This window comes from Vicugna pacos, chromosome 12 (assembly GCF_048564905.1).
Source record: "Vicugna pacos chromosome 12, VicPac4, whole genome shotgun sequence".
Classification (NCBI taxonomy): domain Eukaryota; kingdom Metazoa; phylum Chordata; class Mammalia; order Artiodactyla; family Camelidae; genus Vicugna; species Vicugna pacos.
In genome coordinates, this window is record NC_132998.1 from 61,617,816 (window position 1) to 61,634,891 (window position 17,076).

At 54.5% G+C, this 17,076-nt stretch overlaps 1 protein-coding gene across 1 annotated transcript in view; it reads left to right on the forward strand.

The window, feature by feature from the left end:
* Positions 1–254: 254 nt before the first annotated feature.
* MPPED1 (metallophosphoesterase domain containing 1) overlaps positions 255–17,076 on the forward strand; it is a 70,689-nt gene continuing 53,867 nt past the window's right edge. Inside the window, exons 1-2 of the mRNA XM_072973955.1 lie at positions 255–368; positions 12,331–12,632. Coding sequence (XP_072830056.1) covers positions 12,409–12,632 — 224 coding nt within the window. The 5' untranslated portion in view covers positions 255–368; positions 12,331–12,408. The remainder of the gene's footprint in view (positions 369–12,330; positions 12,633–17,076) is intronic.

Sequence of the window (17,076 nt, forward strand, 5' to 3'; positions counted from 1 at the left end):
CCGGCTTGCAGGGGGCCCCGGCCGGTGGCCGCGTGGGGCCGGGGACCGAGGGCGCGAGTGCGCCCCTCCCGGCGCCGGGGCGGGGGGAGGCGGGGAGGGAGGAAGGCGGCGGCGGGAGGGGAGCCGGGGAGGCTTGGAGCCGCGCGGCGGGCGGGCTTGCGGGCGAGGGAGCGGGCGGCGGGGAGCCCCCCGCCCCCCGAAGGAGGAGTCTGGCTCCCACTTGCTGCCTCGGACGCGCGGCGAGGCGGCCGCCGCCGAAGGAGCCCCCGCCCCTGCGCGCCTCCCTCCCCGGAGCCGGGCCCCTGCCTCCCTCCGTGCGCGCTGCTGCTCGCGGCCGCCGCGGCCGCCGAAGAGGAGCCCGGGGCCAGGTAGGGCCGGGGGCGGCCGGGGCGCGGGCCGGGGCGCGGCGGGCGCGGGGCGCGGGCGCCGGGCCGGGCGGGGGCGCGGCCGGGACCCTCTCCAGGCGCGGGGTGACGCCCGCGGCGCGGCGCAGGGGCGCCCGCAAAGTTACTTTGGCCACGTCTGCCGGGTGCCGGCGCCCCGGCCGGGCACCCCTGCTGCCCTGCCCGCAGCGCGGGTGCCGCCGGGAGGGGCTCGGCGGGGGCGCTGGACTCTGACTGGGGCCGAGGGGTCAGCGAAACTTTTCCCCAGCTCGGCAGTCGCTGCTGACTGCCGGCAGAGTTGCTGGTGGAAGAAGCGGATTGGTGGGGTGCAAGTGATGAAGATGGTGATAACAATAGCAGCCCCTAGTCGTTGAGAGCCTACTGTGCGCAGCGAAGCCCCTGCTGGTACTTGGGGACGAGGGAGGCGGGGACTAATGCTGGTCTGGTGGCCACTTTCTCTAGGCATTGCTGGAAACTTCATCCATCCATCCATCCACCCATCCATCCATCCATTCACTCACTCATTCCACACATATTTAGTCCTGTCTGCTATGTGCCGGGCACAGGGGATTCAGTGGCTAACCAGGCAGGTCTCAGCCCTCACAGGCAATATTTCATCGAATGCCAAGGCTGAGGAGCAGTTTTGTCTCTTGTGTGTGTTTATTCGAGGACTCGTTATGGGAGACTGAATTCATGCACAGCCTTCCTTGACCTGGGTGGAGATGGAGGAGGGTCAGTCTGAGAGCTGGTATGTCCAGGAGTCTGTGGCAGGCCAGGGCTTTGGGACCTAGACCCAGGTGTCTTGCATCCCGTCCCCTCCCCTCTCCCCTGGGGCTGGGTGGCTGCAGGTGGAATCAGGAGGCCCCACTGTGGAACTGGCCCCCAAGGTTGCTGGGCTGACTTCTCTTGGGTCGTCTGTCCCCCAGTGCTGGGTCAGAGCCTCTCCCAGCTCCCCTTGGAGGTTTGGTTGCCTCTCCCTCCCCATTTCTAAGGCCTCCATTGAACGGCCCAGAGGAGAGCTTACATCGCAAACAATTATAAAATTAAACCAGGGAACAAAAGTGAGCCGACTGGTGAATGGTGAGCTGGCCGCACAGGACTTGAGTGGTGGTGGGAGACTTGTGCAGGGATCAGCCATTTGGGGGTGGGGGTGGGGGCTCAGGCAGACGCTACCATCATCACTACCCTAACTGGTATTTGTGGGGAAAAACATTAAACCAACTTCATGAATAATTTGTCACATTGGCTAAAATGCTTTGGGGGATGTCAGAGAGGCTACCGGCTGACGGCCACATTCAAGTTGGAAGCCAGGCCTCCATCCATGGGAGCCAGTGCTCTAAGAGACCATTTGGGGAGGGGGTGGTGGATCTGGCTGAGCTGAGGCAGGCTTCTGGCGATGGGGAGCACACCCGGGCTGTGGAGCCGGGCGCCGGGTACGGGGGACCGCGGTGTGGGAGCCATGCATAATAAACTGTGCTTCATGATGCCCGTCTCCCTGCAAATTGGCTTTCCGAGTGGCAGCCCCACAACACTTGTAAAATCTTTTTCCTTAAGATGGGTTTCTGCGAAATGGTTACATCTATTTGAGTGCTCACTCCGTGGAGGTACATTAATTGGCTGATGGCTAGTCGAAAGGCGCTAATCCAGTCACAGAGGTTTAATCGTATATTCGGAAGTGGTTCAGTGTGGGGCTGCTTTCCTCTTCATTTCTCAGCCCTAGGAATTTCCGAAGACCTGAATTAAACTAGATCGCTATAATGTTGGTGTGGGCAGGCCCAGAGTGTCACCTACATGTGAGATGTCATACCTCATATGCAGTTACTGTGTGAACACTCAAAATCACTCACACACACCCTAACCCTGTGGGCTGTTTATGGACAGATGGAATAGGTCTGAGTTGGAGTAGGAGACTGGGGTTTAGGGTCTCTCTGCTGGTGCCCAGACTGTGTCAGGAACGCAGACTGACACACAGAGTAACCACTCAAGAAAAGCCTGCTTTTTAAAAATTTCCCAGCCCACCCGAGAGACTATTAAATCTCTACCCAACTAAAGTAATTTAAGTTCATTTGTTTTTCCTTGAACTTGCTGCCTTCCCTTGCAGGCACTCACCGAACACAGGACACATCTCTTTGCACGTGTCTGAGGAATTAAGGCTGGTAGCAGGATTTCACCGAAGGGTAGCACTCAAGGAGAAAAATCAGCATTCTGGGTGCGGGTTCCAGACCCGTCCCCAAAGTGCAATCATCTTTGAATCTATCAAAATGATCACTTTCCCAGTTTCAGGCCTGTGAACTGATCATGAGTAGCAGGGCAGAGGAAATTAATCGGCCGGGCAAAGACTTTTAGCAAGTAAATATTATGCACAGAAAAACATGCAATTAGTGGTGGTTAGTTAATGCCTTTCAAGTTTCGGCGGTGAGCTGCAGTTAGGGGTGGGATTCTGCGTTATCCCTGAATTGTCTGTCAAAATCTTTAATGTGACAATGTGACATGTCTCTCCCATCGCCCCTCCCTCACCAGGAACAGAAAAAGGGTCTTTTCAAGCATCCCTCCCTTTCCATTCTTCTTCTCTCTGAGATCTCTCCGTTCTGCAATTGGCACCTTTGTCTGCCCGCACCTCTGGAACGAGGGACCCTGGGGGAAGGGACTCCCCATGTGCAGGAGCCCGGGAAAGGATTCTCAGGCTTGCTGTGTGCCCACCAGTCACACAGTTAATGGCATCTCAGATGAGAGACAGGCTGCTTGTGGGGTCTTCCTTCTGGCCAAACGTCTCACCCTCAAGGATCAGACAAGCCGAACACTTACGGGGCAAGGAGGAGAGGGGCTGAGGAGAATGTTACACACAGCAAGAACCACTTAGACAATGCTGTGTAGCTCTGAAAGCCGTTCCCTGCAGCCGTGTTTCCTGTGGTGTGGACGTCCCCACGGAATGAGGCCACCAGCTAGCATCCCCTCCAGACGGCCACTGACATTGTTTGAGTTGGGTCTGAAGAAGTGACGGAAATGCAGAAGGGAAAAGTGACCCTCAGGGAAAGAAAAAAAGAGGGGGCTCCTTTTGAGGGGGTGGTTTTGGAGGGGAAGATATAAATATCTCCTTGATTCGTTTGATTTGCTGTGGCTCTCCCTGGTGACCTGGCCATTCTGCTACCAAAACAAATGCTTTATATTGACACCCCCCGCCCCCCCGCCGCTAAGGAGACAAGACTTAAGTTATGCTTTATTTCCATTTAAAATATCTATGGCCGACGAGGGCAGCACAATCTCATGAAAAAAAAAATCTTAACAAATTGAGATTATGTTTCAAATTTGAACTCAGATAGTGGCTTGAGAACTTCTTTGGGCTTTCCATGCCTCTCTGTGAATTACCCTTTGGGGAGTTTTCTTGGACGTGAACCTGGCCAGCTTGGTGTCGGAACCTGGGGGTGCATCATAAGTCGAAGCAGTTAAAAAAAAGTCCCCTCCCCCCGGTCGATTGTGATACGCGTTGAGTTCAGAGCCGAGGATTGAGCAGGTCCCTGTCTCCACAGCTCAACCCACACCTGGAAGTTTGCTTCTATTCCATGTTGTGTTCGCATTTCCATCCCCTCCTTGCAAGAAAGATTTGAGGCTGAGCGTTGATACACATGAAGAGATTTTTGGCATCGCCCTGGCTACTTTCATCACTTTAGGGAGAAAATGATGCCTGTTATCCCATTTCCAACACACCCGTCATCGTTTCGCCTTCATTTCATTCTTTTGCATTTTCCGACAGGACTGCAGCCCGCAAGGCTGCAAAATCTATCGCACTGGCTACCCGAGAAGTGCGAGTTCCTCCCTGCACCCTGCCTTTCCCCCTTCGCAACGAAGTGCTTTTTGGCATCGCGGTGCTCGTGGAAAAGGCAAATGTTCCTTCCCCCACCCGAGGCTCCTTGCACAAAGGGGCGTGTGTTGGGGGGAATGGAGAATGGAGTTTTCCTTTGGTAACTTTGTCATTCAGGCACATTAGTTAATTGATCATACATTGGAGGTTTAATCCTTAATTGCAAATTCCCGCATGATCACACACACAAAAATGCTCTTAAACTGATCATAAAAATGGCAAAACCCCAATCCCAGACTTAAGTGTAGAATTACCATAGTGCCGATTTGATTCTGCTTCAGTGACATCTGTTTAATAGATTTCCATGAGAACTGTAAATCCACATTCACTTTCTTTGCAAATTGTATTTGAATACTGAGCAACCCAGACCCTCTTGCCTCTCCCGCTCCCAACCATGTGTATCCCAGACCACCGTTAACTGAGTGTGACTTGACGCATACGTGGGACAGGGGTGCAGGGTGCCGAGTTTTACACATTTACCTTTCATTTCCTTTTGTGTGTGGTTACGTCTGTGTGCATGTTTGAAATGGATCTGAGCAGCCTCCCGTCTCCAGTCCACAGATACGGGAATCTACAAATGCTTCATTTTGAAAACTAGGACATAGCACTTTGCAGAAGAAAAATCAGTCCATTCACTGTATTTATGTGATTGCTGATCTGCGAGATGGATATAGAAAGCACAAGAATTATAATAATTTATGGAGCAGAGCACTGGTTTACAAACATGTTTCCTAGCCTGGGTTTTGTGGGGGTTTCTTTGCAACTTGGCCTCGTTCGGTGCTAGAGGAATGGAAAATACTCAGAATCTGAAGGCCAGCCGGGTGGACTGAGTGCATTCAAATCTAAAATTAAAGGAATAAGTGAGCAGCTATTTGTGGCACACAGGACATGATCCAGTAAGGAGCACTCTTCATCATTCTGAAAGAAAAAGTACATAATTGGAAAATGAAGCGGCGGCGACTCCTGCGTGGAGGGCGAGGAATTAGAAAGTGTGATTTAAAATCAGGTAGTCGTAATTCAAAATGGGCCCAGCTAAAAGGTTTTAAAGTGGCACCTGCTTTAAAGTCACTTGTGGTTGATCCTTTTTTCAAGGAATATGGTCTAATTTTCACAATATTTGTGGATTCCTTCATCGACTTAGCTCATCAGCGTGTTCAGCGTAGCTGCTAATATCAGCTGCAGTGTTTTCTTTCTTTGGAAACGCACAGTTGCTACAGAAGGAAGTCAAACATAAGGCTGTCATTTTAGGGACATGGCGGGGGGACTGGGTCTGATTCTTTTTCCTGTTGGGCTATTTGTTCTTTTTCCTTTCCTGTGACTTCCATTTTTTTTTTTTTACCCTTTCTGACATTTTCAACCACTGACTAATCAATTGCATATTTATCAGTCACTAGCAAAACAAGGGGAAAAAATTGGTTGAAAAGGGATTTTTGAGCAGGTGTGGAAGCATGTAAAAGAACCATTCCAGAGCCCCACACACTGGTACCTTCCTGTTAAGCATGACTTCTGCTGCCCCTGGCTTGGCAGGGGCACTCTGTAGGAGGCGTTAGTGTGGTTTTCCTGTGACGCGTCTCATTGCAGCGAAGTTCTCAGCAAAGTCTCAGCCAGCAGTGCCTTCTGCTGAGCTGGCCTGCTCTGGGCGACCGGCCGGAGACAGTTGCCTGCCTGCTCGGCCGACCAGCTGGAGGGGCTGGGGCTGCTGGCGGCCCCTACTCATGGGCAGAGGAGGAGAAGAGTCGGAGTCAAGATGGGGTTGGGTTCCTGGGGAAGCTTCCCGGGCGCTGGGCTCCGTCGGAACGCTGCGGCGGGGAAGGCTGTCGGGGCAGGTGCTTCTCCGGGACTTTTCCTGTTTTGCAGACAATCCCGTGTAGTCACTGGCTGTTGTCCGAGTTTCGGCCTCGGGACAACACAGTATTGTCCTAGCCTCACACTTACACCCACAAACCTGCCAGTGACGGGAAGGGGCAGGGGTGCCTTTTGGGGTGGCTGCCTTAACCGCCTCGGGTTGGCTTTTATGACAGTGAGTTTTACCCTTTGGGACATTTTCAACTGAAATGGGGACACTTTTGAGAGCCAGAGAGGCTGCTGGTCAAGCTGACAAAAGGGGGCAGCAGGCGTGAACCGGGACTGTCCCGGGCCCACCCTGGCTCTGAGGGGCCTGTGCCAGGTGGAAGTGGAAGCCTCCAGCCCCGTGGCGAAGGCGAGTGGTCTTTGGTCACAGAGGTGGTTGCTTGTAGATTTCCTTCATCTGTCTGTCTGCTGGGCAGACTTGGGCTGCTGGGACCATCCAGGTGTCTCCTTTGCAGGAATCCGCCCGCTGTTACGATGCTCTGTGGAAGCTAAGGCCCTTCTCGGTGTCTTCTTTTGGGCCTTTGGCACATGCTGGCTGGTCCTGTTGTTTGGTAGGGCCTGCTTAGGGGCCCCCAGGCTCCCTCCTCTCCACCTCCTCATGAAGGGGTCTGAGCTGCCCTGTTGATTTGTCTGGCTACTCCCGCTGGGCCCCAAGCCCTATGAGGGTCAGTTTCACATCTGAGTCATTTGGGTCCCAGAACAGGGTCTGCCTCCGATGGGGGGCAGTGGGTGTTTCAGGGCTGACCCGTGTCCTGCAGTGTCCCAGGTGAGTGAGTGGCAAAGAGTTGGCCTGGAAAACTAGTCAAGGGCCGGTGGTACTGGCCGTGCCCATTCATGACACCCTGGGGAGTAAAGTGGCCGCTGATTCACCCAGTAACAGGGTGGAGGGAAGGGGCCAGGAACCCCCGATTGTCTGAAAATCTCTGCTCAGTTCTTAGCAGTTCCTGGCAGCGCTCCGGGGACTCTCTAACTGTGGTGGCAGAGATGCTGAGAGAGCACCTACTGTGCGTGAGCTCTCGGCCAGGAACTTTTGTAGGTACCGCGTCCTGTATCCTCTCTGTGGCTTCTGGGAGGGAGATCTTAGCATCCACACGTTCACAGAGGAAAAGCCGGAGGTCTGAGGAGGCGTGAGCTGCTTTGAGCCTGGACTTGAGACGGCAGGACCCGTGCGTTCTCTCTCTCACTCACTCACTCGCTCACGTAGTGTTTTGTTCTTCGGCTTCTACTACAGCTCAGACACAGGACGCGACTCTGGGAGCTTTGGTGAGAGATGGCCCGGGGAGTTGTGGGCAGAGGTGCCTGACCCAGCCTGGGGAGGTCGAGGGGACATTTCCCTGAGGCCCCGAGCCAGGGAACAGGTGTGCGTGCATAGGTGGGGCCGGTGTGCAGAGCCTTCCAGGCGGGGGGAACAGCATGTGTGAAGGCTCAGAGGCGGGACTCCTAGTGTGCCAGGGACACCCGGAGTGAAGGGCTTGGCCTGAGTGTTGAGACCGAGGCTGGGGGCAGGTGTGGGCTCCAGGGCAGATCTAAGGAGCCAGGCTTCCCCTCGGGGCAGCAGGGTGCTCCTTCGAGATTCAGGAGTAGCTTGGTCAGAGTGTGAGTTACAACCTTGGTTCTGGGAGCTGGTGTGGTGTGTTGCCTTGGTGATGCCGCAGGAGGGGGTCAGACAAGGTTGTGGGGGCAGTGGGGCGGGGGGGGGCTGCCTTGGCCTCTTTCCTAGGTGTGAGCTCTCTGTACCCTCTGTGCCTGGTAGCTACTTGCTGCTTGGAGTCTCAGTGACATCCAGGTTCCTCCTGGCCTGACTTGACCCAAGGCTTCTGAGGACAAATAAATGCCTTTGAGGGGAAAATGGAAAGAGAAACCACTTTGTAAAAGAATAAAGACTTTTGAAAAGCGAGCTCTGAAAAAAGGAGGGAGTTTCTCAACAAGAATTTTTCAACCCAGAAATTTCAAGAATTTTTCAACTCCCTCAATCTGGGCTGACTGCGCCTTCATGCAGGGGCAGGCCCAAGGCTCACGTCATCCCCTCTGTTCCCTCTCAGCGGGACCAATGAGGAAGCGGAAGCACAGAGAGGTCAAGTGACTTGCCCAGGGTCCCACAGCGAAGCAGCACCAAATTTGAACCCTGCTTCCTCTGACCTCAGAGTCCAGGCCCTTCTCCATTGCAGAGGCACACCAGTGGCCAAGAAAAATAACAAGTGAGACCATTTATTGTTGCTGCCTCTGCCTCAGGGCCTTTGCGCTTGCTGTTCCCTCTGCCTTGGTTCTCTTTCCCAGGTCTGGGCATGGCTGGCTGCCTCTCAGCGTTCGCTTTTGAGGTGATGTTACCTGTTTAATTCGGCCTTTCTTGATCACCAGTTTGAAGCCTCCTCTCCCCATTACTTGTGATTCCCTCACCTGCGCCGTCTTCTTCCAGGTACATAACGTATTATTATCTGAAAGCATCTTTTCTATTTACCTCTGTGTTTGCTTTATCGCCCCCGTGTCCAGTTCCTTGAGGGCAGTGACCTGTTGACTCTCTCACTGCTCTTTCTGGCACCTGAAACAGTGGCGGCACGTACGGCCAAGGTACACATTTGTTGAATAAGTAAACACATTGATCAGTTCGTCCCCCTCTTCTCTTTGTAGTCCCATTTCCTTCCTGCCCACTGGCACGGAGGAGGCACCTGTGGCCTGGCCAGGATGTGTGACTTGCTCAAGGTCACTCTGCTGGACGGAGAGCCAGGACGGAAGCCCAGGTGGTCTCCCCACGGCGGTCCCAGCATCCCCCGCGTTGCCTGCATGCTGTGTTGTTTTGTGGACCAGGTGCAAATGCTTCCCAGTTAAAAGCCGTTTGTTTGGGAATAGCTGCTCCCCCTCCGTGGATCGGCTGCGTTCTCCGCACTGTGGCTGCTGCTGCTGCGGCTCCATAAATATTAAATGGGTATTAAAAGAAGGCTCTGCGTTCCCAGTTTCCCTGATTTCTCTGAGCAGGGCCCATTGCAAACCCCCTTTATGTGAAATGCAGCATTTCACTGCGGAGTGCCTCCCGGGACGCCTTGCCGCTGCCTTTCCTGGCTGAGTCCCCTGGTGCAGAGCAGTTCCCCCACTGCGGCTGACCGCAGGGCATGTGAGAGCCGTCTCCTTGGGGGCAGGGATGGGCGAAGGGCCCTGGGGCCCCCCTTTCGCGAGGGCTGTGCCCAGCCTGGCCAGCCTTGTTGCAGGGTTGTAGGGTGGTAGGAGAGAGGTGATGACTCTTTAACCTTTGGCTGAGCTCCCTTGATACCCACCCTCTGCCAGGCCCGTACTGGGTAAATACTGACTGGCAGCAAACATACTCTGTCTGTCCCTCCATCCCTGCATCCATCCCTCCATCCCTGCATCCCTTCCCCATCCCTGAATCTCTCCGCCCATCCCTGCATCCATCCATTCTTTCCTTCTTCCCTCCATTCCTCCATCTTTCTGTCCACCCCTGCATCCATACATTCACTCACTCAGTATTTGTGCGGCACCTGTGATAGGCCCTGGGCGATGACGGTGATATGGCAAGAACAACATTTTGGAGCATTTACTCTGTGCTGGGCTCTGGGATGAGCAGTTTACATGTGTGACCCCATTTAATCTTCACGACTGTATGAGGTAGGGACTGTTTTTCTCTCCATTTTGTAGACGAGCCTCTCACAGGTTAAGCCACTTGCTCAAGGTCGCAGAACTGTCGGGGCTGGAGCTGCTGGACCAGGTTGAGGGAGGAAGACCGAGGCCCTGCCCCCAGGGGACATCCAGGCTCTTCAGGGGACTCTGGGACCAGGACCCCTGACCAAGGCCTCTCTGAGGAAATCCTGGCTTTGTTAAGGGGTGAAGGGTGAGTTTAGCCAGCTGGAGAGGGCAAGGCAGTCCTGGCAGAAGGAGCCAGAACCTTGCAGCCAGGCTGCCTGTGTCCAGATCTCAGTACCACCCTCTCTCTGTGCTGGGCTTGGCAAGAGGCTTCACTTCTCTGTGACTCACTGTTCTCATCTGCAGGATGGGAGGATAGGAACACGCATCTCATAGGTGGGTGGTGAGGCTTAGAGAGACCTCTTATAACGTGTTGCATGCTCTGAACAGGCGCACAGCACTCGTTAGCTGGAGATCTCTGGGCACAGAGGTCCTCTGGGCGCAGACCTGTGTGGCTGGAGCATGGGTAGGGCCCACAGGCCAGAGGTCCTCATTAGAGGAGCCATGGAAAGCCAGGGCCAGGGTTTCAAGAAGGGGCTTGATGTGATCAGCTTGCATTTGAGAAAATGTAGGATCTTCTGGGCTCCCGGAGCTGCCCTCTTTGCTCACTCTGGACACCCCTGGACCACAGATGCCCCAGTACCTGGGTAGCACTTGCTCACAGCAGCCGTCTGATACACAGGTATCAAATCGCACTGAATAATGGTTATAATAGTAACAGCGAATAGTAGCCGGGCACTTGGTACCCGCCGGGCCCTGGGCTCAGACTCCCCAACCATTTAACCTGTACGGCTGCCCTGGGAGGTGGTGTTACTGTGATCAAACTCATTTTGCAGAAGAGGAAGCTGAGATTTAGAAAGGTTAGGAGGTTGGCTTAAGGTCACTCAGCAAGTCAGCACCACATGGGGACTCAAATCCGTGTTCAGATCGGGGCGGCTGGGGCCTGGCCCTCAGCTTCTGCTGCCCGAGGCCTCTCCCAGGGTTAATAAGACGGCACAACCCCGAGGCCGGGACACCCTGACTCACTCACCTCAGGGGTCTACCACCCTGTGACCGCTGGGAGAGCACAGTTGCTTGAAAACAATTAACAGGACAAAGGACAGGAGCAAGTGCATCCAGTCCCGGGTGGATTTTTTTCCTTCCCAAGTGGAGCAGAGTGATATGTGTTATGAATCAGGATGCATTTTTTGTCCTTGCTGGGGAGGGGGAGGGAGCAGAGAAACTGCTGTTTATTGCACCTTGTATGGGCATGATTGTTGAGATTTAAAAAAATTAATAATCCATTTCTCCTTTGCACATAATTAGAATGTTCTCCAGTCTCTAATTTTTGTCATTTTCTTAATCTAGTTTGTTTTCTGCCTGTATCGATTCTTCTTCCATGCGCAAAGCAAAGGGGATTTTTCTTCGTTTGACGTGACTGGGACTTGACCGTCCAGGAATCGTTTAAATTACGTTATTTTCTCCTTGGTTAAAGGCAGCGCAAATGGAATCATCAGAGGGTTTTAATGACCAAAAACTGAAACAAAACAGAATGAAACAAATCTTTGAGGTTTGTTTCTGTTTACGCAGTTTAAAAAAATAATTGCAAGAAAAAAGATGGTTTTTAGTGAGGAGGCGTTGGCTGTCGTGGCAAGTGTGTAAGTGTGCCGGGGTGGAATGGCATCTTATCCACGGCCCACGTTTCCGGAATTCCACCTAGCCCAGTTGAAATCAAAAAGGGACGTTTAAATCCAGCAACTAGAAATCCAAACTGCACGTTCCAATGACAGAAATTTCAAATATACGTATAAGCATTGGTAAGCTGTGCTTCTGAGTGAATTCCAGGTTTGACTGGGAACAGCAGAATCCCCGAGATCCTTATAAGGCATTTGGGAAAGTATTTTAAAAAGTAGATCCCCCTCCCCACCCCCACGGCCACCCCCTGAGCTGAGTCCGTGTTCAGCAATCTTGCTGGGAAAATCCCTTCTCCAGGCGCTGCTAAAAGATGTCTTTAGGCGAAATGGATGTTGATGAAGGAATTTGCAGCCGCCGTCTCCACCTGCTCGGGCTTGTCGGGGTGTGGATGTGGGGTGGTGTGGGAGTGTGTGTGTGTTTAGGGGGGCTCTGTGGGGGGGGTAGGGGTTGGAGGTGAATCCTTCCTATTCCTCAATTCCGAAAAGTAAAACTTACTTTACCTGTTTACAGAATACCAACCATTGTCTTCCTCATCTCACGGTCACCCTGTGGTTTTTTGTCTAAGGCAAAAAAAAAAAAAAAAAGTCTTAAGTATTTAAACATGTTGGACCATGCATGCATCCGTCCATGGCGTTGTGGGTTTTCTTTTTTTTTTTGGTCCCCTCCCTCCCTTCCCTTTTCTTTTTACCAAAGTATATTCATCAAACTGCTGAGTTGGAAAGATGTGTAATGAGTTTTTGAGCTGTAGGACTGTGTTTTTTTTCTCTCTCCCCCCCCGCCCCTCTCCCTCTTTCTAAATCTTCATCTGACATTAAATAAAGCAAATCCCAAACAGATTAACTGTCGCACGGTTCTGCTCCATCTCCTCAGTCTGTTCCCAGGTCTGGCTCGGGGCCGGGAGGCGGTGGCGGCGGCGGCGGGAGATGCCCGGGCGGCCAGCGGAGGTCCATGTGGCGCGCTAGGTGGGACCCCGGCGTCCTGAAGGCGGAGGCCCTGGCCCTGCTGCCCTGCGGCCTGGGCATGGCGTTCTCCCAGTCCCACGTGATGGCCGCGCGGAGGCACCAGCACAGCCGGCTCCTCGTCGAGGTGGACGAGTACAGCTCCAACCCCACCCAGGCCTTCACCTTCTACAACATCAACCAGGGCCGCTTCCAGCCCCCGCACGTGCAGATGTGAGTGGGCGGCAGGCGGGGGGACCGCCAGGCGGGAGGCGTGGGTGGCAGGGGCCGCTGGGGTGGGCTCCTGGACTTGGGGTGCCTCTGGGCCCGACGGGTTCATGCTCGTTGGCCGGAATGGTGCAGGAATCACGGGATCTGCCAGGCTCTGAGTTGGGAGGTTCATGTGAGGAGTTGCAGGGTCTTCGCCTGTGGGCCGGTTCTGGCCCGGAGTCTTGTTTCATTTGGCCAGGAGAGTGTTTTCCAAATATTTGAAAATGAGGTGATTGCACATAAAAATCCAGACTTCTGACTTTGCTGTACAAAACCTAAAGGCCCACATGGGTCCTCGTGGCAAGTCTGGAGGACTGAGTTCCAGCTGCCCCCTCTTGGTACTTGGGTTAGTAACCCCTGGTCTGATTCACATTCCTCATTGTGTCGATGAGGACACTGAGGCCCAGAGAGGGGGTGGGACTTGCTGCAGGCCCCCTGGCAGGGCCAGACCCCAGTCATGGCCTGGCTGTCCTCCCTTCCCTCTGCCCCCCCTTTCTGCCCAGACCCCTTTGCTTCTATTGAAAAAGCAGAGGTGCTTTCCTAAAGGACTGGGGAGTTCTGCTGCCACCCTTTGGGGTTGATGGAAAATACCAGGGGTGCCCCAGCAATGAGGCCATGGCGAAAGCACAGACTCGGGACCCCTGTGCATGGGTAGAAACTTTCCACTCCTTGGATTTTTTCCTGTGGTCCAGAGAGCTGCAGGTGGCATGGAATGGAAGGGGGTAAACTGCTGGCCCTGCCCTGGGCAGCTCTCTGTGTTGCTGGGAGATCCTCCTCCTTTGTCCCCACTGGCCCTCCCATCAGCCCTGCCCCGCAGGGCTTACCTTATGAGGAAATAGAACCCTAGACAGGTGACCCAGGCAAGCCCACACAGCTGGAAGGTGCCAGAGATGACACCCACCTCCAGTCCAGGGCTCTCTCCACGCTTAGCATCCTTTTGCTGTGACGTCTGCAGACGGACGGACGTGCCTCTGTCTGAGGGTTTAGGCATTAATGTCTGCTCTGCTGTTGAACCTTCTCTCGGCCCCTTCGGGGTGCCCCTGTGCTGGGCCTGGGCCTCTGACAAGCCCCTGATGAGGGGGGAGCCCCACAAGTCCCCAGTGACAGCACAGGAAGGTCAGAGCTGTGATAGGGATGCTCCTGAGCCGGAACAGACCCCCTGACCACCAGGCTGGGTCAGGTGCCCTGTGAGGACACAGGCTCCAGCTTCCTCTAGGGAGCAGAGGTAATGCGGGTACTAGCCGCTGTCCTTTTACGGAGATGGCCTACTTAGAGAGGGGCCGCAGGGGTCTTCACACCCAGGCCTGGAGGTGAGCTGGGTAGGTTCCTGCTTCTTTTTACTGTGTGGTTCCCTCAGGACTGGTCCTCTGTTGTAAAGGGTGGGTGCAGAGAGGTTGTTTGTATGAGAAAGGGCTCTGGAAGCCAGGGGGGCAGCAAGCCTGGGGGTGGGTTCCAGCACCGGGAACACCCTCTTCCCTGCAGCGCGTGCTCTGAAAAACGCTCGCTTCCGTGGCGGCTGCGGGCTGGCCTTGTCAGTAGCTGCTTACTTTAATTTTTGGTAGATTTCTCTTTGGGAAACTGCTTCCAGTATCCATTTTGTAGCCTGATTGGTGGATTTGGATGGAAGGCCCTGGGTCTCAGGCACATTCTTCCTTGGTTTCTGGGACCTTGAGCCTGCTGTGGGGAAGGAGGCCTTCCTCTGTCCAGCGTTTTCTCCTCTTTTGTTGGGGTTGGTCATCGTAGGCTGGGAGTGACAGTGCCGGAGGTCCCTGGATGCCAGCAGGAATGGGCGAGAGCACCTTGCCCTCCGGCAGAGCAAGGGAGTTTGTGTGCCTGTGTCCGTGTGCCCGCCTGCTCAGAGGGCCCCCGGCACCATAGACATCGTATGGAGTAGAACCCTGCCGAGATGTCAGGGACCCCCACCTGGTCCTGGCGGACACCTCGGCAGCCCCCAGTCTCTGAACAGAGCTCAGGCAACAGAGTCTGGAGAGAAGACAGCCGGGGGGCTGAGCATGGACCCTCTGGAGAAGATGACTTTTAATTTGAGACCCAGAGGAGGATGCGTTGGGCAAGGCCGAAGGAGTGACAGGATCTGAGCTGGGAGGGGGCCAGGATGTGGGGAAATGTGCCCTGGGCAGAGGGTGCCCAGGCAGGAGCCAAAAAGACCCCTGGGGCCAGGCTGTGTCCTGAGGAAAGGCAGTGAATGACCAGATGAGAGCGGGGTGATTTCCCCAATTTAACAACTGCAGGTCATTCATTCATTCATTCATTCATCTAGTCCGGATGTTTGTGAGCAGCTGTTTAATTGGGAATGTGGGCTCCAAGCTCACCTGCCTGGGTTGGAACCCTGGCTCTGCCACTCGTTTAGGGGTGTCTCTTGGTGGCCTCAGTTTCCTCACCTGTGTAATGCTGCTCATGGTGAGACTGAGGACTAAGCAGGTGAAGCTGCAGAAAGGGGAGCCAGTCCTCAAATGCTCCGTGTCGTTGGTGCCTGCTGGCCGGGTGAGGTGCTGGGACAGAGCAGTGATCGGAGGCAGACTCCTGCCACGCTGAGCTGACAATCCAGTGGGATATGTCACAAAAATTGTAGAAGTGTGCAACAGCGTACGATACTGGTGGTGATCAGTGCTGTGGAGGAAAACCTTAGTGGCTTTTCGTGGTCACCCAGCTGGAGCGGGCAGAGCAGACTGACCCTGGCCTGCCCCACTCCATCTCCTGGCCTGCTCTGTGCTGTCTCCTCTGGAGGCCAGGGTTCCAGGCTCCCATCAGCAGTGGGGCTCGGAGGCAGTGGGGGTTTGGGCAGGGCCCCCAGAGAGCATGCAGTGAGCCCCCGTTCTGGACTCCTCATCCAGTGCTCTCTCACCGCCCGCTCCAGTCACCTCAGCTTTGAAGTGCAACTTTGCACGAAGCTGGGGGAAGCCAGGGCCGGCAGGAGCTCGGTGGGGTGCTGCCGCCGCCCACTCCGCCTTCTTTCCACTCACACCCTAAGCGCAGGGGGAGCGCGGGTTTCCATGGAAAGCCGCCACGGAGGGGGATGCAGGAGGATGGATGCCACTTCCCGACACGTGATTTATCGCCGCCCTGGGCTTTGTTTCTAGGGTGAGGGAGCGAGGGGCCTTATTTGATAAACCCACAGTTTATATTTAATCATGACAGTGACAGTCCAAACGTGGCCTCCGATCGAGCCGTGTGATTTATGCAGTTACCCCCAGGGACCCTGGTGGTAACAAGGCTACCGTTGCCTGAGGAATGACTGTCTGGATCTGGGCCTCTGGGTTTTAGGACCAAAGACCCCTTACCCTGGGGGCTGAGAAACTCTGGGGTGGCCTGGGGAGAGCCCCTCCAGACACCAGCACCTCCGACCTGGGTGGCCTGGTGCTCAGTGAGAAGACAAGAGCCTTGTTTGAGAGACAGGGTTACTCTGGGGGTCCGCCTTATAGATGTTTTGGGGTGCTGGTACCAGGCATGGCACCTGCTCTCTGTCCCTTAAAAGGAGTTCTGTTGGTGGAGACTGGAGGCAGCCCATTTAAAGACCTCCCAGGCAGGATCCAGGGCCCTGCAAAGAGGTCTCCGAGCCTGGGTGCCAGCCTAGGTCTGGACACCAATGGTCGTGTTCCCTATTCTGCACCATCCCTGCCACCACGAGTCCCCAGGGAAGATCCCATGTTAGGCTGGGGAGAGGCGGGGAGAGGTTTCAGGTCTCAGGGGGAGAGCGCGCCGTAGCCTTGCGTGGGGCCACCTCAGCAGGCAGACGTTTTGAGGACACTGGTCTGGCCCCAAGCAAACCAGGAACGTTTGTCTCTGTACTTCTCTCTGGTCCCTGAAGAATATCACTGGGAAATAACCATTTCACTTTGTTTCTTCTAGTCGTAAGAAGGAGTGAAGTTAAATGCCCTAATTCCTGTGCTGAAGCCCCAGGTTCAAATTCTACTCTTGAACTTACTAGCCGGGGCCCTGGACGTGGGACTAACTTTTCCAGGCCTCAGTTACTTACTTCACAGGGCTGCTGTAACTCAGGGCTTGGCTAAGGTCTAGCCATTGCAAGTGTCAGAAACCCAATTTCAGTTACCTTAAGGGTAAAAGAGAGTTTATTGGCTCACATAATTAGCTAGGAAGTCCAGGTTTGGATCCAGCTTCAGGCACAGCTGGATCTAGGGCTCAAATAATGCTGTGAAGCCCTCCCACCCTCTTACACGCTCTCTCTCTTTCTCTTTCTCCATATCTTGATTCTTCCTGCTCTTTTCCTTACTTCTAAACAAGGGCTGGGTTTCTGGGAGCTGCAGGAGGTGGTCTCTGTGGGTGTCCTGTCCACAGGTATATCCCTGTGACTAGCTGGTGTTTGGTATTTAGGAAGCAATCAATAAGCATCTGTCCATAGATTAACTGGATGAGATGAAGTAGGGCTTGG